Source organism: Pinus tabuliformis, chromosome 5_2 (genome assembly GCF_031772625.1).
Source record: "Pinus tabuliformis cultivar Carrire ecotype Pingquan chromosome 5_2, CPIR1, whole genome shotgun sequence".
Classification (NCBI taxonomy): Eukaryota; Viridiplantae; Streptophyta; class Pinopsida; order Pinales; family Pinaceae; genus Pinus; species Pinus tabuliformis.
The window spans coordinates 704,397,870-704,418,447 of NC_142306.1; the positions used below are offsets into that span (position 1 = coordinate 704,397,870).

Below are 20,578 nucleotides of genomic sequence, written 5' to 3' on the forward strand. Positions count from 1 at the left end.
TATCCACGTTTGCTTCCAATTTTGCATCCATGTTCACATCCTCTTTTGCATCAAATATTGCATCTATTTTTGCATCCACTTTTATGTCAGGTTTATGCATTGGGTTTTGCATCTCATCTTGTATCTACTTTTGCATCTACTTACATTATATCCATTTTTTGCATCCAATTTTGTTTTGCCTGTTGCATCAATGTTTGCTTCCACTTTTACATCCATTTTTGCATCTTATTTTGCATATTTTTTGTCTATTGTTACATCCACTTTTGTTGCACCATATCTTGCGCCTACCATTGCAACCACATTTTCTTCCACGTTTGCATCCACTTTTGTTTCATCCATTTTTGCATATACTTTTGTTTCCGTTGTTGCATCCACATTTGTTTCACCACAATTTGTGCCAAGTTTTACACCTACCATTGGACCCATGTTTGCTTCCACTTTTGCCTTCATGTTTGCATCCAAGTTTGCATTGACAACTGCATCTACTTTTGCATCCACTTTTGTGTCAGGTTTTTCATGTTGTTGTGCATCTACTTATGTTGTATCCACTTTTCATCCAATTTTACTTCTATTGTTGCCCCCATTTCTATGTTCGCTTTTGCATCCCTTTTCCAACACTCATCATATTTTCTGCATTGATGATATTCCTTATGGCATTGACAATTATGAACAATTGATGACAATGTCAATAATATTGACAATGATGAAAATGAAGATGATGGCGATGACATGAATTGTGATTATGATGATAAAGGCGATAGTGGTTACAATGACAATGATGATGATGGCAATGATTATGATGATGACGATGCTAATGACGTTGGCGCATCTTCCCAATTTTATATGTTGTCATTTTCATAATCATAAGCATTATCTTTGGTGTCATGATCATAATTTCATCTAGGTCATCATCAAAAACAATAATGGCATGAATGATGATGATGCATGATTACAACAATGTCGATAGAAATTACATTAATGATGATGATGGGGATGATAAAAATGACAATGACGATGATAATGGTGGTGATGATGATCATCATCGATCATCTGTCAAAAATAGAGTTGTTATTTCTCTTACGTATATCAATGTGTCCTAAACAACCCTTTTCTAGCACTGATCACATTTTTTGGGTTGATGCTATTTCTTACAACATCTACAATTATGAACAATTGCAAACAATGTCCATAATGATGATGATGATGGCATGAATGGTGATTATGATGATAATGTAATGATGGCAATAACAATGACAAGGATGATGGTGATGATGATGACAATGATTATGATAATGAGAATGACCTTACAATCTTATGGATTCGTGAACAATTACTAGTTTCAATACCATCTTCTGGATACGTATTACTATCATACTTTTTAAATTTTCTGTCTCTCTTGAGGTATCTTACTATAATGGTGTTGTCAACACTAGAAAGATATCTTGTTGTAATGGTGGTTCTAATGTTAGCACTAGCAAAGTTTAGTACGGAGGATGCTACTACAAGAGGAATTCCTTCTAAGTGACTATGGCATTCAAAATGAGGCTTTATGGGCTGCTTGTTAACACATGTTCTCATGCTCATATAAAATTAATGTGAAAAGTTGCTTTAATTGATTCCCATGCATAATTGATATTGATAATGGGGTGGTATAAAATTGTAATGGGCATATCCGTTAGTTAGTTATGATGGGTCAACAACATTGAAACCATCCAAGTGACATTTCACCTTGGAACAATCGTCGCTCGTGCGAAAACACGAAGTTTATGTAAATGAAAGTTGTGATTGTAGTGGAATTAAAACCATCGAGAAATATCAAAGAAGACGCTGCCTACCAGTTTTGAAAGACAACCAAGGCATTGAACAACTATTTGCATTAGGATGTAGTGAGGGAATCGAAGGAAATTTGGCAGCCCTAAGTTGCCATTACTATTGCCAATCACACATTCAACAGTAATCATAAAAGGTAGCCACATATAAACAGAACTTCGAGGTGTTGACAGTCAGAATCTATTGTAATAGCTTTGACGTATATATAGTTTTGTGTTTAGATGAGAATGAAGTGGGCTTCATCCAGGGTTCGGCTCAATCCTCGTCCATTCCATGCAGTGGTGTTTAATTCGCCAAGCAAGAGAATATTACGTGAGTGTTCAGAGTTAAATCAACAGAAATCAAGGACGTGTGATTGTCAAATTATTGCTCCTCCCTTATGATTGAGCGCTTGATGCGATGGTCATTATCCTTGGGTGATACTTTTATTCCCCATTTTCTATTGAAAAAGTAGCGTTTTTCTGTTCGATTATGATAGGATTGGATGAACGTCAGTTTGGGTGGATGTAGACCCATGTTTTTTTGTGGTGATCTTCAAATGTCTTGAGGATAAGAAAAAAATCCTTGACCAAGGTCCATGGTTTTGGGGATGAGTTGGTCTTCTAGTGAAGCCATGGTTTCCCAACTTCAATCCTCTCACTATGTTGCCGATGACTACTCTAGTATGGTTAAGATTCCCAGTTTTCCCATTCACTTTACCCATCTAGATCTCTTAGAAAAAGTGGGCAATTTTATTGGAAGATTCGTCAAAGTAGACAGGGAAAGACTTTTGAAAGGCATTTTCACCTATGTTTGCATATGTGTTTAGGTAGATCCCAATGAAGTTTTGCGAGATAAAATTGAGCTCAAGTGGATGGGAATTGTGTATTCCCAACCCCTGGACTATGAAAATACAACTTTTTGATATAGGAATTACCAACAAGATAGACACCTTCAAATTGTCTGTCCCTTTCCAATAGGGGCTTCCTCCTTACAATCATCTAAGAACTCTAGCTGTCGTTGGAGGGATCTTAAGGAAAGAGAGGGATCCAAAATGTAACACCCCTCCCTTGTGTGTCAAACTTTGCAAACCTAAGCTGAGAAAAGCTAGGTATGATGTGTAATATAAAAAGTGAATACATTATTAATAAATTAATCACTTGGAAAAGCGAGACACCAAGAGATGAGATTCTTGCCAAATCACATTGGTGAATGGGAAAGGATAATTCTTTCATGGTAAAGCTTCTCGATTTAATTCTAGATAAGTTGGATGGATTGGAGATAAATATCCATTGAGAAAAACATAAAAGTTGTGCGGGAGAGAAAGGCAATCTTCTATGAGGAAAATCCTCATGGGAGAGAAAGGTGAGCTTTTATGAGATAAGCCTACGCAAATGGATAAAAAGATCCATAAAAGCGAGACACCACTAATGGAAACCATATTATGAAAGAAGGTATTAAATACCCATTGCATAGATCAATTGGAGGCGGTTGATCCATGGCAAGAACCTCGACTCGGTGGTGAACTGAAGAGTCATTTCTAGGTTGGGTAGCGGTGCTCTGTTTTCCAAGTGTCGTTCTCTCTTTTGATCTAGTTTGACTCACTTGCGTGGATTGTTCTGTATGTTGGTTTCTTACCCTCTATGTTATAAATTCCTTAGCATATGAGAGAATTTGCTTGAGTTTTAAATGCACTGCATGTGGCGTTAATGAGATGATTTTATGGATGCACATAAATGAAATTCTAATTACAGTCACAGTATGTGGATCTTATGTAGAATTGGTGTTAACCTGTCTTTTGTTAAGATAGTGAATAGTCGTGCTTGAGCCGCTATGAAAATTTGTTAATTGTGGTTAAGGCTCGACTGTATAAACTATGGTACAAGTTATTTGTGCTATGAATCCAATGCTGCGCTTCTGATTAATTGTGCATAATCCCTAAGATACACATGTTAACGTGTCATGCAACTGTGGCAGACGGATTATTGATTATGTATGATAAATGATTTTGTTTTGAAACGGTAGAGCCTATGGTTCGGGTTATCTAATATATGCATTATGCATTATAGGATGAATTGCATCCATTGAGGCGTTCTAATTATTTATTCGTATTGCATAAGATATATGTCGGTGGTACTTTCGGCCATGACAATAGGAATATGAACATGCTATATGGCAAAGCTAGTTATTGTAAATGGATGACCTGATCTCCATAAATGTTGGATTGAATCCTCAAAGGAGGGATACTCGAATGCGGGATATTGAATAATATTGATTGATTCCTCCTCTGTGATGTGATGTAGGCATGGGTAGAAGTGCTTGTGTTAGCTTTGTTATGAGGTAGTTGTATATGAACACGTGTGACAACCATTACATCTAAATTTATTACAAGTTAAAATTAGTAAAGGAAACCAATATGTTGCCTTTAATACTGTGGCTAGGAGGTGTCTACTGAAAGAGGACCCAAAGTTGATCATAATTCATGGAACAAGGTACCAATCAACCTTAAGCACAATGCAAGAATAGGATGAAAACCTTAAGCATGACCACCAACTCATCGAATGGCCTTGAGGCTGCAATATGCAAGAAGAGGATGAAAAACATTGACTTTGAAAGCTTTTACAACCAGAGAACCTTAAAACCCCAACTCCCTCCTTAGGACAAGTGTATTTGAGTTTACCAAGAGTTGGCTTCCAACACACCCAACGCTCAATGCCAAACATGACATGGTACACTAAAACACAAAGACCGTAAAACCTTTCAACATATCGACAAAGTACACATTCTTCCTTGAAATACACATTCTAAGGAAACCCACAAATGACTTCTCCTCATTTTGAGGATGGTACATAAGTTAAATTGGATTGCATAGGGATTTCTTAACACAGGGTTCAAAATTATTACAACAATATACTCATTAATCACTAAATATGTCATTTGTAGGAATTGCAGTTAGGTGGGGAGGATAACACTCCTATCCATTTTTAAAGCTACACCCAATTAATAAGTTCTCCATGTGCCACAATAAATGAAATTTTTATGACTATAGTGACACATCCCTCGAGATTTCCTTCCACACCAACAGTTTTATCCATGAACTAAAGAGTGACTATTTCATTATTATATTATACATACATGTTAATATAAGCATTAAAATTTGTATTCCTTTGTAAAAAATGCTAGTCCAAGAGATTGAGGCTCTATTAGTGTATAATAGATCTATTAGTGTATAATAGATTGAGGCTCTCATAATAGGAAACAGACCCTTACACATGGTATCAGAGCTTTGGTTCAAAATCTGGACCCAAAGCCCACTAAACCCCAATTAAGAGTGTTGTTAAGTATTACTCCAATATAAAATTTCTCAAATTCTCCTCTCCTTGTAAGAAGAAAAACTCTAGCTATTCTCGCTTTCCAATGTAACATTTCTGCAATTTTATGTATTCTCCTCTCCCGATAAAAAATAAAAACTCTAGCTATTCTCGCTTTCTACATGTAACATTCCTTGCATTAAGGGTTCCCTGTATTATGAGTGCGAAGAAGCTTACCGTATACTAATTACTAATTTGGAAATAAATACATGGGGTGTCTTTCTCGTCCCCTCAGTTGAAGAATGGAATTGGCACATACAATCCTACCTTGTGCAACCTCCAACTTAGCAGAATTTCGTCACATACTTAAAAAGGAAGAGCATGTAAATATTCTTGCACACTCTAACATCAACATCAATGGCGATGCCTATCTCATCCATTGTCGTAGCCCAACTGTAGCTTCCACTACCATTAAATGCAAAACCACTGACAAACAGAAACAGACACAGAAGCCAAACGCCGTTATTGATACTTACGAAGGTGTGGCTTCATATTTGCAAGCTTGTACACACATATTCAGATTTGGGTTTCATGGAAATATTTTCTTGCTAAGCAAACTAATAAACCTCTATACAAAATCGACCGCATGAATTATGCATGACTGGTTTTTGAAAATTCCCCTAAACGGGACTGTGTTTTATGGAATGTGCCCATCAGAGGGTACGCCATGAATGGACCCTGTGAGGAAGCCCTCCTACTCTATTCCCAAATGCGGCAGAAAGGAATACAGCCCGATGAACTCATTCTTCCCTTTATTCTGAAGGGGATGAAGGTTCATCATTTTATAATAAGAGCCGGATTGGATTGCAATCTATTTGTGGGGAACGCCCTTCTTGCTCTATATGAAAAATGTGGAAGTATAGAGAACGCACGCCAAGTGTTTAACAAAATGTGTGAGAGAGATTTGGTGTCATGGAACTCTATGATTGTTGGATATTCTCAGAATGGACATGCCTATGAGGTATTGACGCTTTTCCATCAAATGCTGCTAGAGGATGTGGTACCGGGTCCCGTTACTATGGTTAGTGTTCTCCGAGCATGTACATAGGTCGAAGCTATTCAACGAGGTAAGTGTGTGCATAGTTACATGATTAGAAATGAGATTGAGATCAACATCTTTGTAGATACCTCCCTCACAGATCTCTATTCGAAATGTGCAAGTATTGAAATGGCACGTCTATTGTTTGACAAAATGTCTTGACAGAGCTGTTGTGGCATGACTGCATGCAGTCAAAACACCCACGAATGTGATGTAGGTTGGCTTCACGCCACTGTGCTCCATTTGAGAAAAGAGCCCAAGAGCATTTTCAGCATGCCCGTTCATACCAAGACCCTCAATAATGTCTTGACCGTTTCAGAGGGGCTATTGCGAGGTTTGCGTAATGGAGTTTGGACAGATTCAGGACGGGGGGTTTTCTGCATTTTAAGACGGTGATTCGAGGTTTTGTTTCTGAAGCATAAAATCTCTGTAGCGAAAATGAAGTCTTCTCTGAGGAAGCTGCGAGGGTTTTCACTCAGCAAACATGGAGTTAAAGAGAAACTGGGCGCGGTCTATCACAGCCAGAAGCAGCAGCAGCTGCCACCTCCGGCTTCCCTGGACGAGCTCGTTCAAGCTTCCCAGGTACCGATTTCATGGATCATTTTTCAAGTTAGGGCATGCTGTTGCGTTATTTATATTTTCAAGAAAATTGAGCTTTTTCCTTTAAAAGAATTCGCGATAAAGAGGTTCTTGTTGCGTTTTAGAGATAGCCTGTGACGAATGATTTTCAAAAATGAAATGTGAAGCGTTAGTTCTCTTGATGAGTTCAGAATGTAGTGATTTCTTTGATAAATTGTAAAGTTAGGACAGGTTATGATATTTCAGGTTTCAAGCATGGAAGTTGAGCTTTGCCTTAAAATGAATTGCATTTTTTTTTGCCCAAAACGGTTTTCTTCGAGTTATGCAGATCGAATTTAGGCGATGATTTAATCATCTAGACAATTCTAGAGGTTTATTAAGCCCGTCCTAACTTAAAAAAATATAGTGCATGAAATCACTACATCCTAGACTTCTAACATTTAATCCCAATGTTTTTTACACTGGATCTGTAAACCCGATAACAATCACTTCCGACGTAGCATTTCAATTTCTTTAAAAGCAAAGCGCGGTTCGATGCTTAAAACTTCCAATATCACAACGGCCTGTCCTAACTTTAGAGATAATCAATGAGGTATTCATTTAAAAGCAAAACTCTATGGCCGTGTGTGAAACTAAAATATCACGACAGCCTGTCCTAAGTTCATAGATAATCACTGAAGTGTTCCTTTCGAATGAAAGATTAATTTCCATGGGTAAAAGTTCAAATATCAGGATAGCCTGTCTTAACTTCACAGATAATCAATGAAGTCGCTAGATAGAAAATCCTAGAAGTTTTTTATCACAGTGGCGGAAAGAACATAACTTGTTAGGTCATTGAGATGTTGCCTTTGGCAATCGGTGACCCCAGGGCTTGATCTCGTCACCTCTGGCTGGCATGTGTAAAGGGCTATCATGCTATGTTGAGGGTTGATTGTTATGTTATTTGAAGTTTTATGCATGTAGGTTGAGCTTTACCTTCAAATGAATTGTAGCATTATGTTAAAAGGGTTCTCGTTGAGTCTTTGTTGTTAACGATTTGCTAAGTTGATCAAATTTAGGGCTGTAAACATGAATCATCACGCTTCTAGATAATGCGAGAACTTTTGTGTGTTATGTAACATGTTGAAGTGCAGAACTGAGTGGCTCGTTGAGAGGTTTACTTTTGCAATTGCTGATTCTGCACAGTTTGAACTTGTGACCTCTGGCTGGCATGTGACAAGGGCTAATCGTATGACTCGCTGAACCTAAATTGAGTGAAAAATACAGCTCAAAACACTTCAAATCAATGAGAAGCCATCTGCTCTGGAGGAATTAAATTGTCTATGAAATTTAAATACAGAAATTTTGAGTCTTAATTAGCTTAATGTTGCTTAGGTTCCATTCCCAGAAAATGATTGGCATTAGGAAGTTTTAATCTCTTTTCATTCAACAGTGCTGTTTAGATAATATCTCAGCACAGTTGTCTTCCATATCGTTTCATGTTGCATTCTTTGATTTTTGGGGTAATTAAGATTTTATTAAAATACAACTTGTAACAAAATGAGGATAATAATGGTTTCCCCTGTTGATTCTGAGTATGTGCTATATTTTTCATTGCTTTACATCTTTCAAAAAAAGAGAGGACTTTAACATCTCCTTACTTGAAATTCCTGGTTTAAACCCTTATATGTTCATATTGAATATTTTGTTGCATGTGCTGTTAATCAGGCATAAGTTTTATTCAGTTCTGAGTAAATATTGCAGCTCAAAGTACAACAAACCTAAACTTATAAAAGTTTCATTCTAACACTTTTTCATCCAACTTTTAATTTACTATTAACAACCACTGAAAGTCGTCCCCATTCTACTAATCAGCTATAGTTAGCTTATCTTAATTAATTAAGCGTAAGTTGTATCCAGTTCCAAGCAAAATGCTGCAGTTCAAAGTACAAAAAATATACTAATAAAAATCATATTCTAACCTTTTGCTCTCCAACACATTATCTTAAAATTTATATCCATGAATAACCTGTGGTAGTCATTCCTGATCTAGTAAGTACTAAGCAGCTAGAGTTAGCTTATCTAAAACTACTTCTACATCATGCATTTGCCATTTTAAACACAAAGTCAAATTCTTTTTCGTTATTGAGAGTGTTTATGCTAAAGACAATAAGGGTGGCTCTTAAGTTTTTTGTTTATGTGCTACAGAATCTCCTCTACAGTAAGTGAAACCATTCTAGGTGCGGGGTAGGATGTGCAGGGTTGAGAGGGAGACAGATGCTACTTGCCTTCCTTTGTTCTCTCGACTCAGCAACTTGTCTGTTTGCTAAACATTAGAGGAATTTTTAACCTTTTAGAAGTTGATTATATGGGAGAAGACAGTCAGGATTCAAAATAATAAACTTATGTTCTTTAATGAAATACCACTGGAGTGTTTTTGGTCATTCGTACTGAAAGAATTTTTGGTCATTCTTACTTTCATCTACATTTTTGTAATTAACTTGTACTTCAGACTCTTTTTTTTTTTAATTTTTTTTTTCAACTCGTGTCTCCCATATCTCTCTTACTTTCCAACTATGTTGCATGGAGAGTCAACATGTGCCTGATGACAAATCCCTTGTACCCTGCATTCCAGTGTTTTGGGGACTTAAAAATGGCTTGGGAATGTCCCAGAATAGCTGGGGGCATCATGGGAGACATGGGAACTTCTAGGGCATTCCCAATCCGTCCCTCACAAAAATATCTGGGACAGTCAACTGACCCTTGAACCTACTGACAGTTCAAGATTATATCTATATATATAGATATATATAACCTAAATCCATCCCTGCACCTGCCTGAAGTCTAAATCCTACCTGCTTCTAATTTTCTAAATCCTACCTGTCATCTCAGCATATCATTCTAAAATTGTTCTCAGCAATTCCTTTCTGCGGCGCTGGCACTCACAGACTCCAGTGCATCATACTCTCAGTCAATACTTGCTATTCCTCTGCAATTCTTATCCCTGACTGTATTTATAATCTTTATCAGTGTCAGGGGGGTGCGCATCAACAGCGGCTTTTGGGATCTATTTAAATTTTCTCTTTGAATTTATTTAAATTCTTATTCACAGTGTTTCTTATTTGCAATTGGAATTTATTTATTTAAATGTTTTATATTTATCGTGGTGAATTAAGAAAAAAATATTATTATTATTATATTTAATATTTTATTATTTTCAAAATTTTAAATATTTATGATTACTATTACTATTATTATTATAATATATAAAATAATTTATATATTATTGCCATCTCCAACTTTCTGTCCCCTGAAAAATTTGGGGGTGCACTCTGGTGGTTCCGAAAACTTACCCACCATCCCTGCTACCCCCCGTCCCAAAGCCAGTGCGACATAGCTTTCTAACTATGTGTTTGCTGCAGCAAGGTGGTACAATTCGAGTTCAATTACTTTTTCCAGAAAGGCAGAAACAAGTTAGTTGCTTGCAGTTGTCTCAAGTTATTTTGCTTCATTGAATAGAGTGAGAAGTCCTCATGAGTCAAGGCCAGTATAATCCCCATGAGATTTGAACCTTTCTGAACATTGCAAGTATGAATTCTATTCACCATTTGGACTGACCATGGAGAGTAGTTGCCTAAGATACAACTGTTTGCAGCTGAGTTAAGGTTACTTTTCACTAATAAATAAACTAAGCTAAATAAAAGTGATTTGTAGACTGGTCATCTAGCATTCCATAAATTCTATTTTACAATTTTGTGGAACTTCCTATTCTTTCTATAGAATTCTGTGGAACTAAATATTCTTTTCATCCTCCCCAAGTTAATGGTTTATTCAATCTACTGCTATTGTATTTTACAGGATTGGTCTGTCCTAATCTATATCCCAGGTTAAATGGAATAATTTTCAATTATCTTGGGGTGTATAAGATGTTTAAAACAGAGAAACGGTTTGTAAATTCTATAGTACTTCCTCTAAGATTGAAAAAAGCAGAGGCTGGTCAATTTCAATTTGATTTACTCTTGCTCCCAGAGTTCATTGTGAAAGTCTTGGATGAGATTTTTCTTAATTTTTTTTTTATTTTATTTATCAGGCAGGGATAAGTGGCTTTTATGTTAATTTCTTGTGATTGCAGAATGGTTCCGAGGTTAATAATTTTTTTCACAGTTATAGCTGGAATCCATTTATTGATAACCTATGTTCCTTCTTGTAATATTCTACATAATATTTGACTTTTTTTTTTTTTTTTGAAAGAAAAAAAATGTATATATTAATTAGGCAAAAATATATGCATCTTCTGACTGGCAACTGATTTTTCAGTTTTGCCAAAATCATGACTGGCTGTTTTCTAATCTTCCCAAAAAAAAATATTTGACATTGGTCATCCTGTTGATACAAATTACCTTTTTTTCATTTGCGTTATCCTTAGGCAGAATTGTTTGCAGGAGGCTTGAAATTTCCATTAGTTCCTGTGTAAGTTCACATACTAAGGATTTAGGGTAAGTGTTGCACCATTTTCTTGATCTACACATTACAGAAGCGTCGACCCTAAATCAAGGTGAACAACTTGCTTGGCAAGTTGAATAAATTCTGCCCTAATTGCTTGACGTTCAGGGCTACAAATCTAATTCTTTTCAGATCTGAATCTGTTTATGAGAGATAAAACACACAAGTGGCATAATAATCATTTATTGCTCATCATAACATTCAAATGCATGAGATCCACGCCTTCCAAGTCACTTTCATGATGGAACAATTGACTGCATAAACAGTTTAATTTTTAGCCTGTTTCCATTGCTTTCTTGCAATCATTCTGATAAATCTAGCAACAGAGAACATCTCCAAGGACAGAGTCATGCCAAAACAAGATGAACAATTTGACTAATATAATTGGAATGATCTATGTTATTGAAGTTCGATGTCTGGAGTTTGAGATCACATTATTCTAATCTGCAAGTATTCATGATGGGTTTGGTATTTTATAGCTTGATAAATCTTCTAAAGACTCACATTAACGCATGAACAAGCCTATATCTCTGCCCTTTGGAATTTATGAACAAGGTTTGCTACTCTGCAACCAGATCACACTCTGCTCTGTCAAAACGTTTCCTTTTTGAAAATTTTTGCATGACTGATATCTCAGGTATATCCAAAACTAAATCAGTGCTGATAACAGCCCAAACATCCACTCAATAATACTAGCATCACACTGGTTCTATCTTCTGTTACTAGGAGTTCAAGTACTAGCTTTTACTGCAGAATTCTTGAGATCATGCTAACGTCCTGAATGATCAAACTTTGGGGTTTATTTGCATCATTGTTATGTAAACTTTCTTGTTTTGGAACTATTATATATCTTCTATTTTTTATTTTTATTTTTTATTATTATTATTGTGGATGCATTGTTTTACATACATAGTCTTGTGCTTTGGTGCTGGTGTCTTTCTGTCATATCTGAACATCATTAATGTGTTTATTTGGCACTAGTTTGACCATTGTATGTTGGAATCTAAACTTTGATTTCATTTACAGGACTGCTCTCTTGAATTTTGGAAAATTTTGACATTGTTTCAAATTTGATTCATATTTGAAATAACACTTGAATGCTCATTAATTGGTATACATCTGGAAGCACTAAGGGAGCATTTCTATGTTGTTTCATCATTTACACAGGGTACTTCCTAACTGTTATTCTACCCCGGATTCAGAGGAGCAGCCAAGATTTTATCCATAGTTTCTTTCCTTCCAACTTTAGATGGGATCTCACCTCAACCTTCTGCCTTGGTGGTCAATCAACATCTTTGATGCCTGTTCGGGGTTGTGCCATATTAGGTTACAGATCATACATAATCAGACCGAGTTATGGACCAGCTCCAGACAGATCCAGAGTATGGCGCCTTCCACCCATTAGGGGTAAATCAGCTCCAGACTGATCCAGAGTATGACACCTTCCACCTATTAGACTAGGCCATAAATAATCAGAGCGAGTTATGGACCAGCTCTAGACAGATACTTTGCAGATCCAAAGTATGGCACCTTCCACCCATTAGGGGTAAACCAGCTCCAGAAAGATCCAGAGTATGGTACCTTCCACCCATTAGGGGTAAACCAGCTCCAGACTGATCCAGAGTATGGCACCTTCCACCCATTATGGGTAAACCAGCTCCAGACTGATCCAGAGTATGGCACCTTCCACCTATTAGACTAGCCCTACATTCAGCAGAGCAGAGATAATATTTTCAAGAGTTTCCTTGCTTGGACATTAGATGATAGGAGAGCATTTTGCATATGTTCTTAGGATGCTTTTTTGCAGATTATAGTGGGTTGGTAAGGGATCCCCCTCCCCAAACACCCTATCAGCATAGTTAAGACTTGAGTTTAGGGTGGCTTTAATTATCTCTGGTAATAGAAAATTATACGGAGGATTGTGCATAACCCACCCCCTTTTTTATTCCAATAAGCAGAGGTGGTCACTATGGTAATCCGATTTCAATTTGTAGTTAGAAAATGGGGTCACAACTTTCCATATTTTTTGTTTTGTTTTGTCTTTTTACATCAAACAATAGTATATTTATTAGAACCATAGTCAACTAAAAAAACAGGAAACAATTTATTTGACAGGTGGAAGAAGTGATAGGCTTAGAGCAATTGAATTGTAGGCCATGCTTCTTGACAAATTGATGAACAGATGTCTCCTTACTTGAGATTTAGGTTGGCACCATGGCACCATCCTGTCCATCATTATACACTAATGTTGTCATTATCTTCTTCATTGTGAATGACTGGCCTGTTCCCTGCAAATGGATCTGGGCATAGAGGAGCCAATCCAAGAACAGTAATCTCTAGCACAAGACAATATTAATGATCTAAATACCTAATCCTGAAGCTTGAGTTTGATTTTTCTCTACTGGTTCTGAATCTCTGATTGAGAATCTCCCACTCGTCATTATCAAACCTTCTCCTTCATCATTGGCATCAGCTGCACTGCTGAGGTACGTTGGTTGGTTTTCATTGGACTTGAGAGCTTGAAGTTTCAAATGATTATAGTAACAGACAGCCAGAAAAGCCAGTCCACACCCACTCAAGTTTATGACTGTAACCTTTTCATTTATTACAGACAAATATTATGTTATGAGCAGCCAGTCCTTGACAAGACCAGCAACATTCATAGTCAAGGCTGAAGTCTTTCCTATCAGAAGAAACACTGCAAGATTAAGAGCCAAGGCACAAGCAGAAATGTCATGTAATCCAAATCAAAGGAAGAGACCCTGATTATCAGAAATGGGTATTCTACTAAGGCCCAGGGGGTGCTGAGAAAAACAAGGCAACAAGGAGCAACAAAGATGTGATGGGATTCAACTTAATCGCTTTTGATGTTCGTGGAATTTGTATGAGAACCAATTGGGTAGTCTCACATGCAACTGCACTTAACTGGAGAATCACCTCCCATGCATTCATCTTGGCCTCCCCATAAGCTGAAATAGTAACTCCAATGGATATGGCCAACATATTGGCCTCGGGCTCACCTTTATAAGCTTCTTTCTTCAGGGAAACCACAATCAAATACACTGTAATGGGAATTAGAGCTTTCAACATTTGAAATAATGATACTGAGAGGAAAACATAGGCAGAATTTGAAAACCAGAGACCCAAAGAATACACTTATCAATACTATGGGTTCAACGAGCTTGAAGACTCTTACAATAGCAACAGCCAGTGTTGAGTAGAAGCCCATGTGAATCATGGTGGGACTGATCACACTAAAGTTGTCAAGCAATGGCAACTCCAATGGATATGGCTAACATATTGGCCATGGCCTCACCTTTATAAGATTCTTTCTTCAGGAGAACTGCAATCGAATGCATATCAAATGGGCACAAGAGCTTTCAACATTTGAAATATCGATACTTTGAGAGACATGCACCAAAGGCTGCATCATTTAGGATTTGTACTCAGTTTAGGTGTCATATTCAAGGGGAAGTTGTTATGCTTTCCACCACTTCATAGATTGTTAGAGTGATGAAACAAAATAGGCTCCCTCTTGAGGCTAGATTATGTCATTCATATCAGCTATGTTGTTGATGTCCTAGCTCAGCCAGGTCTTGCCAAAACTCTGTTGAGGTTCAAAATTTATTATAAACTGAAATGTCTTCACAAGAATTGACCTCATAAAATGCCATAATCACAAGATATTCCATACATGGCTGTGATTATGGCTCGCAAGACCCTTAGACTTTGAGCAATGAGGCTCGCAACATCACTTATGATTATGCACTCTACAATTTTGTGACCAGCTGAATGTCAAGCAATTGAACCGCGATTTAAATCCTATTTTGTCAGCAATAAGTACTATACTTTGTCTTTATTTAGTGTAGAGAACTAAGCACTTATTCTGCTCATCTATAGAAGGGACAATGGTTGTTTGCCTATGAGGTATAAGGAAATCCTATCAGATGTTTTGTATTTTCGTATGGAATTGAATCATACTCCTGCACACTGTAACATTCATATATATCAACCTGTAGAGGCTTTAATAACACCTGGTATTCTGGTTAGTGATTTTATTGGACCTCATGTGCATATCCTACATGCACAGGATGGACTATTCATATGTTACAAGGTATTATTCTTATTATTTAGGGTGCACATCTTCAGGTGCTCAAGAACGATTACTAGAACAGTCAGTTAATTCTGCAATTTAAAGGATGAAAAAGGAGGTTATAGGAGTCTAGTTTTGGTTCTCATCCACAATGTCACACTAGTCTGCCTGGGCATGGTTCTCATGGTTTAATAGTGACTTGAGGAGTCATAATACCACAGATCACTAAACACGAACAGCTAAGGTAGCCCAAGGACAATATCCATCTTTACACATTAATTAACAGGTCTTACATTAATTATCATAGGGGGTTTTAATACTTCCAAATGCTTAAAAAACAGTTAGCAGAGCATTCACATTACACATTCCAGCAATCTTTTCTATAAACCAACCAAATGCAGTCAGGAGAGCCCTCCTTTTACACTATACAACCTTATTGTTAGTATCATCAACCTTATTTTAATATATAGTGTGACAAACCGTATGTGACAGGCAGGTGGAAAACTTTTCTCGCAATTGACTAAGCGACGTCCTGCGAGCCAGACTTGAGACGGAAACCCTCGTCAGAAGTTTATGCTTGGCTCTTTTCCAAAAAAATGAAGAGTCAATGAGGTTTTGTGTAATCACTTCTGGTATCGTATTGGGTTATTGTTAGAAGCGATAATTGGATTCGGATTCTCATCGAGTGAGTTGTTTTGCTTTCTCAATTTGAGAGGGTTTGTTTGGAGGGAAAAACGAAAGAGGACATACAAGAATAGTGAGGGGAAAGATGCAGAGGAAGAGGATTGAGAACATCGCCAGCAGGCAGGCTACATTTTCCAAACGTAGGTGGATTGCTGAAGAAAGCTTACGAGCTCTCGGTGCTCTGCACTGCAGAAGTTGAACTTGTGATTTTCTCCCCAGCAGGAAAGCACTATGAACTGTTTTTTAGTGCAAATCCTACTATTTTGATTCTAATAATCATGGCTATGCAAACCTCATGAGATTCTTACTAATAACCCCGGTGGTGCAAGCCCTAGTAAGCTCGATGTTGAAAAACTTAGTGTAAAACCTCCAAATCGCTGGTTTTGTTGTAGTGCTTATTGGAGAGTATATAAAAAATTTCACACCTTTTTATGAGATATGGGAGGAAAACATGTTAAAGATTTTTAATAAATTTAAAATTTCCAAAATGATGCTAGTTACGTGTGATTCGTTTTTCATTGTTTGTGATTATGAAAAATGAAACTCAATGTTTTTTCATTAGTGCACACATATTTCATTATATAATTGCATATAGAAAAATCATTCCAGAGCCGATAACAATAAAAATGAAGAATTTATGGTCCAACGTTATATTTAAGGGAGATGTTTAAGGATGACATTTGAATTTTGTTTTTCATTTTAAGACATTTGGAGCAAATATTAGGAAGGACTTTGAGAAAGGATTGTCCTTGATTTTCGAAAATGGAGTTGTTCCTTTCCAGCCATATGCCCCAAGTGACCATCAAAGGGAGAGCTCATATGTTTTTTGGATGTTTTCTTTATAGCCATTTTTTTACACATATCCATAGAGTCCCCATGCCATTGATGTGAATTACTTGTTCGGCTTTTTTTAACCAAAATTTTTAACCAAACAAGAAAAATTAAAAAAATGCCTCAAGATCAAAGACTGAAACAAAGACCTATTGACATACCTTTTAAAGTATGGAAAGAACTTGTAAAATCATATGAGAAGTTGGATGCACAAAGAAAAGCCGGCAATGAGAGCATTCAGGTATTGAATTTTTCATTAAACATTATTTAGAATGTATTAATACTTATAAGTATCTTAGACATGTATTTGTGTGAAAATAAATTGAATTGGTTTATGTTTAAGGACAAGGCATCCAAGGCGAGGTTAACCAAGACAAAAGTCACTCATCGTAGTGGCCAGAAAGGTTTAAAAGCACTGATAACAACCTTTGTAAGTATATTAAACATGTGATATTTTTTTAATAAATTTTGTACTAGAAGAAAGTCATTGTTATCTAATTTCTCCCTATTTACTAATTGATAGGAACTAAAATATGGAAGACCTCCAAATCATTTGGAAAAGGAGGTGCTGCAGCAAAAGAGATGGGTTGAATTTGTTGTTTGGATGGACTCTATGGTATGTAATTTTAGTTGGATTTCCAATATACTTTTAAACCATATTTTCATTTTATTTTTTAGTACTATTAGATATTATATCTTACCTCATTTTATGGTTAACATTGTATAACAAAAACATGCGTTGTGTTATGTAATTAATACTAACATGTAATATTGATTTTTTTTGTCAGAATGCTATAGGTAATGATTGCCAAGACGATGATCCAAATTATGTTCAACATATATCAGGAGATGATGAGGATGAGGATGAGGATGATGGTGGTGAAGGAGGAGATGATGATGATAGTTGCGGTGTTGGTGATGATGTGGATCAGAGTAATGAGGATGGTCAAGATGATCATGAGTATGATCTTGGTGGTGGTAGCTAGGCATGCACATGCATTGTTTTTTATGAAGAAATTATTGTGTAGAATGACATTGTTATGTTTAGATGGGTGTTGTGAATTTACCCTATATCAATGAGACATTTTGATTTTGTAATCATACGATGAGTTTGATTTATGTATGTTTTTAATTTATCGTAGAATAACGATATTCATGAAATATTTTGATTTGTTAATCATATTTGAATTTTACTTGTTTTGATTAAAAATAATACTGATTTTATTAGTATTATGTTGCTATTTTATACATGTTTTGAAAATTGTTAATGACACATTGTTATTTTTTTGGATGGATGTTGTCAATTTCTCTTAAATTTCTTTACAAATGATTTTGAATTGTGATATCTGCTTTAATGATATTTAGAAACTATCATATATTTCACTATGAATCTATAAAGGGGGTCATATATGTAAAGAAAAATATACTCTATATAAGAAGTCAAATGCAGATGTAACCATGGATGCAAAATTGGATGTTAAACTAGGAATTAATACAAAATGCAAACAATTGACATACAAAGTGTTTTAAATTAGAAGTGAAAATTTTTTCAATAGTTGACACAAAGAAGGGAACAAAACCTGGTGTACAAAAGGATATCAAATTGGGCAAAAACAAGGACACATAAATGGGCACCAAATTAGATGCAAAAAAAGACAACAACTAGATGTAAAATAAGATGCAAAGTTGAGCGTTAAAAAGAAGCAAAAAACGTTACAAATTAATATGCCAAATGATGATGCAAATAATGGTGTAAATTTGGGATGCAAACTTGGGTGCAAAAAAAGGAAAAAAAAAAGATGTAAGAAAAGACATAAAACAAGATGCAAAATGGGGCTGAAAAAAGGTGAAACCAAGGATGCCATATTGGATGTAAAAAATGATTCCTAATCACATGCAAATTTAGGCTCGAACTCAGACACAAAATTATATGCAAATGTGGACACAAAATGAGGCAAAAAAGATGCAAATTTGGATGGTGAAAACGATGTAAAACTAGACACCAAAAAAATGCAAAATTGGATGAAAAAGTCGGTGTAAATAATGGTGCAACATTGGACACAAGTAGACACAAAAAAATGGTGCAAAAAGGGGCATAAAATAGCTTAAAATTGGATGCAAAACTTGGTGTAAAAACAAATACAAAAGTAGACGTAAAAAATGGCTCTAAATTGAATGTACCATTAGACACAAAATAAGATGCAAAGGTGGACACAACACATGACTCAACATAAGATGCAAATATAAATGCAAATTTGGATGCTCAAAATGATGTAACATTAGATGCAAGAGATGGTGTTAAAAATGATGCAAAATTGGATGAAACAAATGACGCAAAATATGGTGCAAAATGATATGGGAAAAATGGAGACAAATCAAACGTAAATGTGGATGTAAAAAATGGTCCAAAAAAAGATGCAAAAATGGGCACAAAAATGGATGCAAAATTTGGTGCTAAATCAAATTAAACACATGGTGCAAAGATAGGCACCAAAGCTGGTGCAAAAATAGAAGCAAAAACTAGTGTAAGACTAGATACAAAACCTGGCGTAAGACTAGATGCAAAAACTGACACAAAATGGATGCATAAAAAGATGTTAAATTGGATTCAAAATACAGTGTAAACTTGATGCAAATGATGGTGCAAAAATGGAAGCAAAGAAAGACACAAAATAGGAAGCAAAAGAGAATGAAAAATAGATGCAAAAAATGACACAAAACTAGAAGCAAAACCTGTCATAAAATAAGATGCAAATCTTGGTTCAAAATTTGACGCAAAAAATAATGCATAGTTTGGTGTAAAAAATGATGCAAAATCTAGCGTGAAAAAGGATGCAAAATTAGGTGCAAAAAAGGACGCTTTAAAAATTGTACAATAGAGCCAGATTTAGTGCCAGGTTGCTCATCACAATTACAAAAAAAATGCACTAAAATCTGGCGCTAAATCTGGCGCAAATCGCTGGTTTTGTTGTAGTGACATTGCTGCAAGATGTTCTGCATTCTCTTCATCATTATTAGAATATATCAATACATCATCAATGGATACCATCACAAACTTGAAAAGATAAGGACACAACACACTATTCATCAAACACATTAAAGTACTTGGAGCATTAGTCAAACCAAAAGGAACCACAACAAACTCATAATTCCCATACCTAGTCTAGAAAGCAGTCTTGTAAATGTCCTCTTATTTGATGTGTACCTAATGATATCCTAATCTCAAATCAATCTTCGAGAACACTATTTCTCCCTTCAACCTATCAAATAAGTCATCAATCTGTGGTAATGGGTACTTGTTCTTGATCGTCACCTTGTTCAGCTACCTGTAATCAATGCACAACATTAGAATACCATCCTTCAGCTTCACAAACAACACTAGTGCACCCCAAGGTGATACAATTGGCTTAATGTATCCCTTGTCAAGCATTTCCTTCAAATGCAACTTCAATTCCACCAACTATGGAGTGCTCATTCTGTAAGGTGCCTTTGGTGTTGGTGCTACTCCTAGTACTAACTCAATAGATAAATCCACTTCCCTAAGAGGAGGAAATCCTAAAATATCTATTAGAAATACCTCCTGAAACTATTGCAAAACCAAATACCTCTTCAATACTTCTCCATCCTCAACATCCTTACCTTTATCACTAGAAACATGCACTGTGAACAATACACAACCTTTCTTGCAAC

General features: G+C 36.0%; 1 protein-coding gene across 3 annotated transcripts; it reads left to right on the top strand.

The window, feature by feature from the left end:
• Positions 1-5,559: 5,559 nt before the first annotated feature.
• On the top strand, positions 5,560-17,897 carry LOC149161094 (uncharacterized). 3 transcript variants are annotated; one of them, XM_089435481.1, is made up of 5 exons: positions 5,561-6,247; positions 6,411-6,801; positions 17,232-17,318; positions 17,412-17,504; positions 17,677-17,897. In XM_089435481.1, the coding sequence occupies exons 2-5, from the start codon at positions 6,658-6,660 to the stop codon at positions 17,872-17,874; spliced, it is 522 nt and encodes a 173-aa protein (XP_089291607.1). In that variant the 5' UTR covers positions 5,561-6,247; positions 6,411-6,657; the 3' UTR covers positions 17,875-17,897. The 3 variants fall into 3 exon arrangements, with proteins under 3 accessions (XP_089291609.1, XP_089291607.1, XP_089291608.1); XM_089435483.1 differs by lacking the exon at positions 17,232-17,318 and having other exon boundaries at positions 5,560-6,247; XM_089435482.1 differs by lacking the exons at positions 5,561-6,247; positions 6,411-6,801 and adding an exon at positions 16,596-17,129.
• Positions 17,898-20,578: the final 2,681 nt, after the last annotated feature.

Coding starts and splice junctions, on each gene's coding strand:
- LOC149161094 (XM_089435481.1), top strand. CDS start 6,658: ATGAAGTCTTCTCTGAGGAAGCTGCGAGGGTTTTCACTCAGCAAACAT. Junction 6,802..17,231: donor AGCTCGTTCAAGCTTCCCAG/GTACCGATTTCA, acceptor TTTATGTTTAAG/GACAAGGCATCCAAGGCGAG. Junction 17,505..17,676: donor TTGTTTGGATGGACTCTATG/GTATGTAATTTT, acceptor TTTTTTTGTCAG/AATGCTATAGGTAATGATTG.